Genomic DNA, 10241 nt, shown 5'->3' on the forward strand with positions numbered 1-10241 from the left:
AGATCCCCAGGGCATTCTGATACAAACAAATCCAGAATCGGGAAGCTGGTTGAACCCACAGTGGGAGGGAAGAAAGGCAAAAACCTTCTCTTCACCTTCCCTCTCTTCCTCACTCTAATATCTTAAAAAACAAATGCGGTAAGTAAATAAAGACAGTTTTCAAGATGTTCATGGAATGACTTTTTTTTTTTTTACATTTTTCCACTAGTTAAGACAAAAACATTACAATGATTGACTTCTTTCATTTAGTTACATAAATAAAATTTTTATAAATATCTCTTTATAAACAATATAAATAGCTTTACAACATAAATACATTTATGCATGACATGAATTTACAAACAGCAACGTTTTACAGCTGGTTTTGTCAGTCTCTTCAAAACTGCCCCTTGTCATCACGATCGTGCAGGTGTGTGTTGCATGTATATAATATATATATATAATATATAACTTTTTATTTTTCATTTTCAAAAAACAGACAAACAATAAAATCATCCCCCCCTTCCCAAATAATAATAAAACAGCTGGTGTTGTGTATTCCCAGTACCAGGGGGAAAAAAAAGAAAAGAAAGAAAGAAAGAAAGAAATGTAAAAGCCACATTATGTTGGAGGGGTTTCCAGACGGCTGATGACCAAGAATGACCTCAGCAAAACGGAGCAAGTTCCCGATCCTGAAACACAGAGGGGACATGGGACACTTAGCTGAGAAAGCCCAGCCTGCAGGACAGTCCCTTTTCCATGGCAGTGGGAAGCAGCGTCCCACCTGGGCTGACCTGGGGGGAGGGTGGGAAGGGGCCCCCCTCTGGCCCTCCCCTCACCTCCTGCTGTGTCTTTGGCGCTTCCTGCCCCAGCACAGGTGGACTGAGGATGTCTGCCAGCCCTCCTCCCCCTCAGTATCCCTGCAGGCCTGGCCCATGGCACTGGGTGAGGCACAGAAAGGGGAGGAGAGGGACAATGCTCTAGTCCCTTTTTTTTTGCTCTGACACAAACCCTCCTCAGGGTGCTTTCTGTGTCTGTGTGACAGCAGAGGAAAGGGGAAGACAAACATCTGAGGAGTTGGGAGTTCTGGGCTCGAATCCCAACTCTGACATGAACTTCCTGGATGGCCCAGGATAGCTTTGAGTATTGCTTTCCTCACCCATAAAATGGGATAATAGCCACCTCTCAGGGCCGGCTTTAAGATTCAACAGGGGGCCACACTTTGGGCATTGGCCGAGTGTCTGGGTCACAGCTGCCCCTCATTAAATAGCACTTCCTTCTCCAGCTTTCTGAGCCTCAAAGGACCAAAGGGTCCCCTTCGGACGCAGAGGAAACGGAGTCTCACACCAGCCCTGGGACAAAGAATGGTCATACTGGGTTCGCTGGGTTGAGAGTTGAGTCCTTTGATGAGGGCTCTACCAGCTCTTTGCTAATGCGCGTGTGGGTGCCATGTGGCCCGAGGAAGGAGACCCCTGAGATGGTGCCCTCCCAGAGGACAGCACACACAGAGGGACCCTGGGCCTTGGTGAACTGTCCCTCACCTCCCGTCTCTGGGTGTCCCATGTGTTTAAACAGATGATAGATATCTGTGATGTCCCTGGGGCTCCTGGGCAAGGTGTTCATTCAGGCATTGGCCACACTCCGTCTCTGTCATTAGAATTTTATAATTAAGACTATAACCATCAGCGACAGTCATTATGGTGGCTGCTTAGAGTCAAAGTCAACTCCTGAGTGAAGAAGTGGCCACAGCCTGGGACGAGTTTTCATTGATGTGAAAAATCTAAGCTGTCTCTCTCTTTGAAGCTGAGACAGTGAGCTGCCCTGGTCACCTCCGCTAGGAGGCTGCCAGTGGCAGGAAGGATGCTGTCTTTTTGTGACAGCTGTGGCGTGAGGCTGGGGCTGGGAAGGTTAAGGTGTGGAAGGTGGCTGTTCAGCTAAAGGACAGAACTTCTGGGGGGTTGACAAATCTCCCTGGTAAAAGGGGCTGAGATGTCCTAGCAAACTGCCTCCTCCCCAACTCCTCCCCACCCGCTGGACCATCACTTGGCACCCCAAGACGGCCACGCCCAAGGCCAAGGACCCCATGGGAATGTGCCTGCCAGACACTTTCCAGGCCCCCTTCCTCATCTTGTCTCCCGCTAACCCGTTGAGTAACATTTGTTTAGATTCTAAAGCTTGAGGTTGGTGCTTAGATCGCAGCGTGAACTGAAATTATGAGGCCTGTGGCTCCATCGCTTCATTGTTTAGACAGGACAGAGGAGAGCAAAGCCATGACAATGGACGCCACTACAGGCCAGAATCACCTCTTCCTGGGCAGGGGCGAGTCAAGATCTCAGACAAATGAAGCCCCTGCAGAAATGGTGGGGAGGGGCACACAGTCAAGTCTGGCTGTATGGATGGGAAACCCTGCTAAAGCCCAAAGCAGGTGGGAGAGGGGTGCCCCTAAGTTGGGAGGAGGGCCATATTTCTCTGGTCATTGACAAACATTTTTCGGAGCCTCTTTGGGGGTGCCGTGTGTTCCAGATCTCCTTAGGCTAGCACTTGGCCCTAAAGTTGCTCATGAGTTCATCTGGGGGAGCTAAGTAGGTTTCCAAGCAACTACGGCTCACATGGAAAAGGGTTCTGTGTTGTCAAAAAGCTTGGAGAGGGGTGCTCTCTTTGCCCTCTGGGGGAAGACAGTGTGGATGCTGACAAGGCCTTTTGGATAAGAGAGCCGCCTCCTCGTGGTCTCAGAGGGGGACAGACAGCTGTGCAATCCATATTGGCCGCAGCCAGGCCGCTGGAAAAGGCTGGAGACCAAAAAGAGTCAGATCCTAAAGCACCTGAATGTCAACTTCAGAGGTGGGCTCTGTTTCTGGGTAAGAACTGATGGCCAGCAGGATGGGACAGGAGTGGGGAGGCGGGGAGGACCTTTGCAACACTGCCAGGAGGCAGCACCCGGCAGGGGCTGAAGGGAGCACAGGGGTTTCCAGCCCTGGTAGAGAGTGAGGAGGCCACAACAGAAACTGGGGTCCTGAGCATGGTGGGGGCAGGGAGACAGTGAGGAGCTCAGTTTGGGACATGTTTAGGTTCAGGTTGGGGGAAAAAAAAAAGATTTATTTTAGTCTTTTTCCCTGCCCTGAAATAATGCCACAAACACTGATTTTCCATCCGGAAATCTCTCAGGCAGCAAGCAGCATCAGCACCCTGGACAGACCGGTCTGCTCACAGCCAGGGCTTAGAGATGGAAGAAGAATCAGAAAGGTCTGGGGCAGAAGGGGATCCTGGTGATGCGGACAGAGGGCTATTCTCTCTATTGTGAAGGGGAAAGTATTTCTCCAGATATGCCCAAGTTCAACTGGGGAAGCAGTCCTGACCTGCAGGATGCCTGATGCCTGATGCCTGGGCACCAGGATACCAGAGGCTGGTAGATAAACTTACTCTCTGCTTGTGTGTATGCCCTCCCTTTTCTGCTCCCACAAACCCACCATCTCCCCTCAATACCCTCAAATGGCCAATGGAGACCATTTCTGCTGGTTGGCTTATGGTCTGGAGGTGGACAGGACCCCACCAAGTTGTCTCTGCTTCTCTAAAGGAACTAAGGTGGGTTCATCCGTGTTGAGCCATTTCTGACCTTGCCAAAGTTCCCTGACCTCTTTATCCCTCGCTTTCTTCATCTGTAAAATGGGACGGTAAATGGGGTTGGGGGCAAATGCCTCGCACACACACTCGTTCTCGTGCCGGGATCGCCTGGCTCTCCTCCAAAGGTCGGTTGGGAGGCGGAACGATCCCAGCGCCAGGGCATCAGAGAGGAACTGGCCTGCGGGCGGGGGTTCAGGCTTGGTTCTGCGGGACGCCGCGGGGGAGCTAGGTGTGCACAAGCTCCGGGAGGCCAGGGTTGGTGGTACTCACCGCCGCCAGGGGTCGCCGCACTAACATCCCAAGCCGCTCATGGAGCCGATCCGGTCCAGCTTGAGGCCGAAGCAGCCCTTGGACAAGCCCTTCTTGTTGCCTCCTTTGTATTTGCGCGCATTGGGGTGCTCATGCAGAAGGCGGGCCCACGCCGCCCGCGACTTGGTGTCCACGCGCAGGTCGCGGAGCAGTCGCGACCGGTCGCCTTTGAGGTTGGCGCCGCCGCCCCCGGGAGTTTTGTCGCCCTTCTTCTGACTGCCGCCCGCAGCCTGGGGCTCGGCCGCCTCCTCCCCTGGCGGAGTTCGCGGGACCTGTCCGAGGGAAAGGGCGGGCAGGTGAAGGGACGCCCGGCGGCAGCGCGAGGTACTTTGCGGGACCCCTGATGCTCCAGCCCGACGCGCCCGCCAGCGCGATTTGTCCCTTCAGAGCCCTGAGCGCGCCCCCACAGCTTCCGGACAGCTCCCGCGGCATCCACCTGCCACGCAGCCGCCGTTGTACGCTCCTTCGGGGAGCCCCTTGCCCTCCCCTCTTTGGCCCCTGCGGGGCTGGCCACACTGGGGCAGGAGCTGCGCATCTGTCGACATTCCCGAGGCTGGGGACGTAGACCCCCAAGTTGGTTTGGAGGGCTCCCCGGCTCTCACCCGTGCACAGCTCGGAGAAGAGGGCCATCTTCCCGCCCTCTGCTCGGTCTTGCGCGCCGCGTCCTCCTAGGCCCCCGGCCCTCCCATGACCCCTCACAGTCCCGATGTCCATGCAACAGCACCCACCTTCGGCGGCGCCCCGGGCTTGGCTTCGGAGGGCCGCAGCGAGAGTAGCGTGAGCAGCAGGGCGCAGGCCAGCAGCTGGGAGAGGTGCATGGTGCTGGTGGGGTCGAGGGGCGCAGACCCGCGGCAGCGAGGGCGCAAGGGGGCCGGCGGGCAGACAGGCAGGCGAGCGCGGAGCAGGCTAGCCCGGCTGCGGTGTGGGCGCGAGTCCCAGTGTTGCGCGGCGCCGGCTGGGTGCGCTCTGAGCCCGCGGCTCCGCTCGAGCCTTTATAATCCAACCTGCCGCTGATGTCATCCTCCCGCCCACCCCGCCGCCCGGGCCAATGGCACGCGCGCCGAGGGCCCAGAGGGGGCCGCGGGGGCTCCCCCAATGCCCCCACCTACATTCCACCCCCGAGGGATCCCGCGGCTCCGCCAGCTCTCTCCCGCCGCACTCGCGGCTGCAAGGCGGCGCGCACAGGGAGCTCCATTTGCAGCGAGCGCATGCCAGGCATGCCAAGCGTTGGTGCTCCCGGTGCCCTGGACACACGCTTGGACCTCAACACATGCCCTCTCCCTAGAAGTGATCAGTTTCCCTTTTTGCAGGTGCAAAGACAGGCTCAGAGGAACTAAGTCACTTGCCCAAAGCCACACAGCCGGAAAGTTGGCCCAGCCGGAAATCCACGCAGATCTGTCTTGTTGCCAAACTCTTCCCTGGGTACCAGATAGGCACAGGCCTGGTACTGTGGCTCCACCTTTCACCTACTCAGAAGTTCAGATCGCACCGTCTTTAAGTTAGGAAGGAAGAGGATGAGGCGGAGGTCTGGGCGGGAGGCGTAGGAAGAGCGAGGTTTGCCCGGGGGCCGCAGGGGGGAGCGCAAGTCCTACAAGGGAGAGTGTAAGCTTTTCGCCTGCGGGTGTGTTGGAGAGTGACTCGCGAACGAGAAGGGCTAAGAGGGCAGGCCCAAGATACTGGTGCTGGGGCGTGGGTGCGGTAGCATTCTGTCCTGTTCCCGGGGCTGTAAGTTCGCGTTCAGCCTGGGTCCGCCGCCCAGAACCGCCCAAAGTCTGACCCGGCAGATGGCTTCCGTGTGCACTCACGGGTGCGCGTCGGGGCCTGTCTGCACCTATGCGAGGAACCGCAGCGCGAGCAGGTTCGCTGCCGTGTCCTATGCACCTGCACGGGCTGAGGGGGGAGCTTCACCCAGCCTGGAGCCCAGTATGGCTTCCGAGAACTGTGAAAGGCGGTTGCCTTCATTTTTTTTCAGGTTTAGATAGGTCTGTGTCAAAACTGTCAGGACAAAGTCACCTATACCAGCTGCTCACAACTCCCTCTCCTGGGGCAGGGTGTCTTGGTGCCTTGGGCTCAGAGGAGTCCCTTGAGGATGGGCCGTGGAGGCAGAGAGCCCGGAGCCTCAAGAATTGAATGGGGTGCAGAAATATATGATTCCATTGCCTCCCCCAGCAGGACTCCGCTGGAGAGCACACAACAGGGGCGTGGAGGTGGTCCCGAAGCTCGAAGACCAGAGCCAGAGGCAGGTGCCTGGATGAGCTGGATGTGCCTGGATGAGGAAGCTGTGCCCCAGGCGAAGGGCAGTGGCCTTCAAGAAGGGCAGGGGGAATCAGGTGCCACATGGGTACTTCCCACAGCCAGGCCTGGGCCTAGATGCAGGAAGCATTGGCACACCTGTCCCTTTGGGCTCTCTCCTTCCCATCTGGCACTGCAGACCCACGGAGCCCAAGGTCCCTTTGAGTTGGAAATAACCTGCACCCAAGGTCTGAGTTTGGGGTAGTGGAATTTCTGAGCCTGGAAGAGGATTCAGACATTGACGGGACATCCTTTGGGAGTTCTGGTGAGTTGATTCCCACTTCCATGCAACCCCCCCCCCCCCATTGCTGCTCCATGATAACACCATAGAGTGGCACCACTCTTTCATTTGAGGAGTAAGGAAGAGGAGAAAGAAGGGGGAAAGAGGGAGGGATTTCTGGGTGGGTGATGGAGGTCTTCTCTCCTCTATGCCTACTGATCAAAGGAGAATGTTACCAATCTGGAACTTCTCTGTATTTGCTTTATTTACACATTTTTAAAGAGCTGGGCAGAATTGACTAGGACCAGGCATGGGGCTTGTTTCCAGGGGACAACAGCTACCTCTGAAACCTCTTATTAAGGACAGGTTGGAAGCTTCTGGTGCGCAATGGTTACCTCCTTCTGTCTCAATATCTGTAGGCTGGTTCTTCCTGTCTTTTGTATGTCTTGGACATACTTGGTGACAGCTGGCTAACTAAGTCTCCCTTTTCTTTGAGCTTTGAGACTAAATTAAATAAACCAACCTCACCCAACCCCACCCCATGTGGGCAGACTCTCAGACTCTACTTCCCCTCTTAGGAAGTAGAATCTTCTGGTGAGCCCCCAGCGCTGACCACTGGGCTATGGTCATTTGCTGCAGACCAGATCCTGGGACGGTCACCTTGTGGAGTGAGGCTTCCCTGGGGCGGGCCAGGGAGCCGCTCCTGCTTAGCTGGGGCCTGGAAGGTGGGGTGGATAGCAGTTCCAGGACTAGGCTAGAGGAACCTTCAGGAAAGGAGGTAGTCAGAGGGTCATTCCTTTGGGTTTCTCCCACAGTGAAATGCAGAGGAAGCTCCCTCCCTCCTGGGTCAAGAATGGGGACTCAGGTTCCTCCTTTCTGCTTTTCCCTCCTAACGTCTACTTTTTCTGCTCTGGCCCCAGGGGCCAGGCCTGGGAAAGCTGGACCCACTGAGTAGCGGAACAGGCGCTGTTGGTGGCCCTTTATTGAATGCTCAGTGTGAAAACCCCTCCTGACGGCGAGAGAGAAAAGGCCACTCAGAGGTCTGGCAGTTCTGTAGGGAATCCTGTCTCGTATCACTTATCCACCCATTGATTCCCCCGGGTATCCACTGAGCACCCGGGCAGCCTGTGGGGTCCCATCCCTGCAGAGAAGGACCCCTGGAAACAGTCACTAGCTTTATAGGCAGAAAAGGACATGGTGGGGAGGGAGGGCAGCCCCCCCCCGCCCACTTGGGCTAGCAGGGAGGGCTTCCTGGAGAGGAAAAGTCTGAGCTGAGCAAAGAAGGGACCTGGCAGGCAGGAGGAGGAGGCCTTGGGTTCCTGTGGGCTAACTGTGGAGCACACCCAGGCTTAGTGGGGTGCAGTACAGGAAAAACAAACAAGGAGCAGCCTCCCCAAAGGGTGAGTCCTTGAAACGGAAGGAAGCAGGAGGGGAGCCCCTAGGTGTTGCAGAGCCCTGCGTGCTTAACCTCTGGGATCCAGAGGAAGCAGGCCTGGGACCCTGGCAAGTCAGCAGAGGTAGGTTCTGGAGGCATTTGTGATAAAGAGGGGGAAGGGCTTGTCTGGCAAGGGTGAGAGCCTATTGTGCTCTGGAGGGTGGGGAGGAAAAGCAAGTTTGGGGGTGGAGGCAGGCATGAAAGATGAGGTGGAGGGAGAGTGGTCAGTTAGGGGGAGGGACAGAGAGGGAACAGGGACTGGGGAAAGTCAGAGCCAGGCTGAAGTGTGCCATCTGAGAGTCACACGGCTGGGACCCTCTTCTCCCTCCTGGACCTCTGAAAGGTGGGGACATGGAGAGAAAAGACTCCCATTTCCCTTTTTCTCCTCCATGAAGGTGAGGGCACTTCCTTGGGACAGCCGGTGTCTGCTTGGCTACCAAGACCCTATGGAACATGAAGAAGGCCTTGATCAGTATTCCCCGGGTGAGAAAGGTGTGCAGAAGGGCTTCTCTGAGGCTGGGGATGGGGTAGTAAAGACAAGATTGCCCAGCTCACCACCCAAGAGGTGGGAACCCGCGCTCTGTGGAACAGCGCCCCCTCCCGGCACTGGGGCAAAGCGGGAGGCTTCTCAGGCTCACAGAGGAAGGGAGGAATCCTCAGCAGCCCATCTGTTTTCTCTGCGATTATTTCATCCCAGGGGCCTCCTTCCAGCTGCATAACTTCCCAGAGAGGACACTGAACAGGCGGTGAGCAGATCTTACCGAGGCCGGGCAGGGAAACTTCAGCGGGACCCTGGCCAGGTCCCATCACTGCTCTGGGCCTTCAGTTTCACCACCTGTAATTGTGAAGAATCTGTACTTGCCTCCTGGATGGGGTGGCGGGGCGGGGGTGGGGAGGGCACAGTGAATCAGGAGGCTTGACAAGAGGCTTCCAACCCCTAAACAAAGGCGGGATGAGCAGCTGGGGCAGCAGAGGAATCTGAATGTCACACCACAAACACTCCCCCCAGGGAAGGGGGGAGACCCTGGGCCTCTGAGACCCCCCAGGACCGCTTGGTGGTTGAGACCCACAGTGGAAATAGAGACCAAAGCTTGGCCACGTCTACTTGGGCTTGGTGCCTCCTCTAGGAGTCCTCCACCTACAGGGCCTGGCCTTAAGACAGGAGCTGGAGGCCAAGGAAGCATTATCCATCCGTCCTTGGCCAGAAATTCCAGGAAAGTTTAACCTAATGGTGCCATGAGGTCTTTGTCTGACCCCAGGATACCCCCACCTGATGAGCCAGCTGCCCTCCTTCTTCTTTCCCAGGGGCTCTGCCAGCACCTGCTCCAGATGGCCTCCAACCCCGCTGTCCTACGCAAGCCCATGACGTCAGAGTTTATCCCTCCTTTTTTTTTTTTTTCTTTTCAAAAGTAAAAGACAGGGTTGATGGAGAGCCTCAATAGATAGGCTCAGTTCCCTGGGGGGAACAACTGCTCCCCGTGTGGCTTTGAACAGGCAGGCAAGGGAACAGAGGCTAAAGCCTAATTCCTGAGAAAGTGAGCAGGGAGTTTATGGCAAGGGCCCTTCCGAGTCAAAGATGGTTCGGTATCCTAGGTTTTAAATTGGAACCTATTGTCTCGGAGAAGCCAGCCCCCCACGAAATGCTCTTAGTCACACCCAATGGCGACTGTCCTGGGTCGGGGTCCTGACACAGTGTTATCATAAATGTTGGTGGCCAGGAGCATCGTGGAAAGCCTCATCAGACCCACTCTGCCGCCTGACTGGTCCTGGATGAGCTGTTTCCAAGCCTTCTCGGACTGCCCAATACCCTTTGATAAATCCCTCTTCTACTTTACTCAGCCAATCTGTTTCTGTTGCTTTCAGGTAAGCTCCCTGAATGATCCCCAGGGCAACACATGCCCTCGGTGCCCACTGCTCGACCTCAACACTTCATTTCTGGAATAACCATCTGCCAGAGCCTCGTAACTCCCCCAGTCAGCCCCTCATGGGAGGGTGAGGTCATCTGGGGGCCTTGGTCATGCACTTTCAGAGATAGATAGAAGGACAAAGGGGACAACGTGTAGAGAAGCACAATTAAGAGGGACTAGAGTAGTTCCTCTATGGAAATAGTGGAGCGGGTCATCAGGACAATGTTTAATGACTGGGTCCAGGCTGACTGTGCAGGGCATGTTGTCTTAGAAAATCATGCTGTGAAGTATTTTGTGGGATGATTAAAACTATCACCCTGATTCTATAGAATCAGACAGTTCCTAATCCTAGCTTACAGCCTGGTGGGGGAGTGTTCCCTTCAGTAAAATGCATGTGACATATGCTCATATGTATTACTAAATGAAGCAAATATTTCTAACTTCAGCACCTTCTTACCCCATTAAATCCAAATGTATT

General features: G+C 55.5%; 1 protein-coding gene across 1 annotated transcript; it reads right to left on the reverse strand.

Moving 5' to 3' along the window:
• Positions 1-215: 215 nt before the first annotated feature.
• On the reverse strand, positions 216-4863 carry NPPC (natriuretic peptide C). The gene is made up of 3 exons (XM_032857492.1): positions 4638-4863; positions 3871-4181; positions 216-671 (listed from the first exon to the last, which is right to left on the reverse strand). The coding sequence occupies exons 1-2, from the start codon at positions 4725-4727 to the stop codon at positions 3891-3893; spliced, it is 381 nt and encodes a 126-aa protein (XP_032713383.1). The 5' UTR covers positions 4728-4863; the 3' UTR covers positions 216-671; positions 3871-3890.
• Between the last annotated feature and the right edge of the window lie 5378 nt (positions 4864-10241).

Source organism: Lontra canadensis, unplaced genomic scaffold, assembly GCF_010015895.1.
Source record: "Lontra canadensis isolate GAN:19392208 unplaced genomic scaffold, GSC_riverotter_1.0 scaffold13, whole genome shotgun sequence".
Taxonomy (NCBI): Eukaryota; Metazoa; Chordata; class Mammalia; order Carnivora; family Mustelidae; genus Lontra; species Lontra canadensis.

What these genes read in the sequence shown, in the direction of transcription:
- NPPC (XM_032857492.1), bottom strand. Translation starts at nt 4,727, where the DNA reads ATGCACCTCTCCCAGCTGCTGGCCTGCGCCCTGCTGCTCACGCTACTC. An exon ending in AGCCCGGGGCGCCGCCGAAG is followed by an intron (nt 4,182 to 4,637) that starts GTGGGTGCTGTT and finishes TCCCTCGGACAG; the next exon opens with GTCCCGCGAACTCCGCCAGG.